The 1,198-nt window shown below is 33.5% G+C and overlaps 1 protein-coding gene across 1 annotated transcript; it reads right to left on the reverse strand.

Annotated features, from left to right (window-relative positions):
- Nucleotides 1-174: 174 nt before the first annotated feature.
- On the reverse strand, nt 175-1,065 carry LOC106118861 (uncharacterized). Its single transcript, XM_013313621.1, has one exon. The coding sequence runs from the start codon at nt 1,063-1,065 to the stop codon at nt 175-177; it is 891 nt and encodes a 296-aa protein (XP_013169075.1).
- Between the last annotated feature and the right edge of the window lie 133 nt (nt 1,066-1,198).

The following is a 1,198-nucleotide window of genomic DNA, read 5'->3' on the forward strand; positions in this document are numbered from 1 at the left end:
AAAGTGATTTTTTATGTAACTAATTTTTGTTTGTGTAATATACGATACGATATAAGAGAAAATAAAAAAGGCCTTATATAAAAATACACGGGAAAAAGAATTGTAAATGAATCTAAATACATTTTTTATACTTATTAAATACATTTGTAGAACATTTCTAGAGATCTGTAATAGTCACTTCTGCACTCTAAGTTTGGAAATGTCACCTTCCGACTCAATACGGCAAAGCGGGGACCCTTCATCTTTTCTTAAGTAGACCTTTCCGTGTGTAGTCCAGCAAAACTTATATTTTTCTTGACTAGCCAATTCTCGTGCCAAGAAGAATAGACGCTTAGTTTTAGAAGATAGATTTTCTGAGCAGTATATAGGCAACTTAGGCCCTTGTATACTTAAATGCTCGGTGTTCAATTTGTTGTTACAATTTTCTTTGTTGAATTTTTTTATGTGCCGCAATAGGGACTCTTTGTTTTTGACTGTACCAAACTCAACAATCATTGTCGGGGTAGAAGTTTTCTTGTGATTTCTAAAGATATCTTTCACGTCAGTCTCTTGTGGCGGTAATTTTATAACTTTAAATATGTTGTTCAAAGTGTGAAGTAAATCTTGCTTGGTCTCGCCGCTCCTTTTAGGTATATTTCTGATTTCAACGCTCGTAGCGCGGCTTTGCTGTTCTAATTTATCTATTTTGTTTTCTAAAGAAATTATATATGCTTTATCTTCTCTTCTTGCTTCCTCCATTTGCTTCATTTTTGTTAAGATTTCATCGTATTTATGAGCTGTGAAATCAACTGATTCCTGCAATTTAACATTTTGTTCTTTAATTTCGCTCACAGTAGACTGCAACTCCTTGAGTATATCCATGATAGTGTTTTTAAAATCATCAAGTTCTGATTGATCTGCCGATCGGTCTCTTTTCCGTTTAACTCTCTGCATGGTTTTAGTAATTATGGTTTCAGGATTATTCGTTACACTTAAGGACGGGTCGGACTGACTATGTGTCTGCAACGGGTGCACATCTAAGGTGGCAACATTAGGCGATTTAGGTGGCGTCCTCTTTAGTGGCATTATAGGTATTCTTTTTATTATGTCAATAGGCGTGACCGATTCTACGGGTTGAATAATAGTTTATGATATGTATTAATATATTATTTATCATTCATTCATTAATATATTACTTGCTTTTTTTTTTTTTTTTTTT

Source organism: Papilio xuthus, unplaced genomic scaffold (assembly GCF_000836235.2).
Source record: "Papilio xuthus unplaced genomic scaffold, Pxut_1.1 DF829478.1, whole genome shotgun sequence".
NCBI lineage: Eukaryota > Metazoa > Arthropoda > Insecta > Lepidoptera > Papilionidae > Papilio > Papilio xuthus.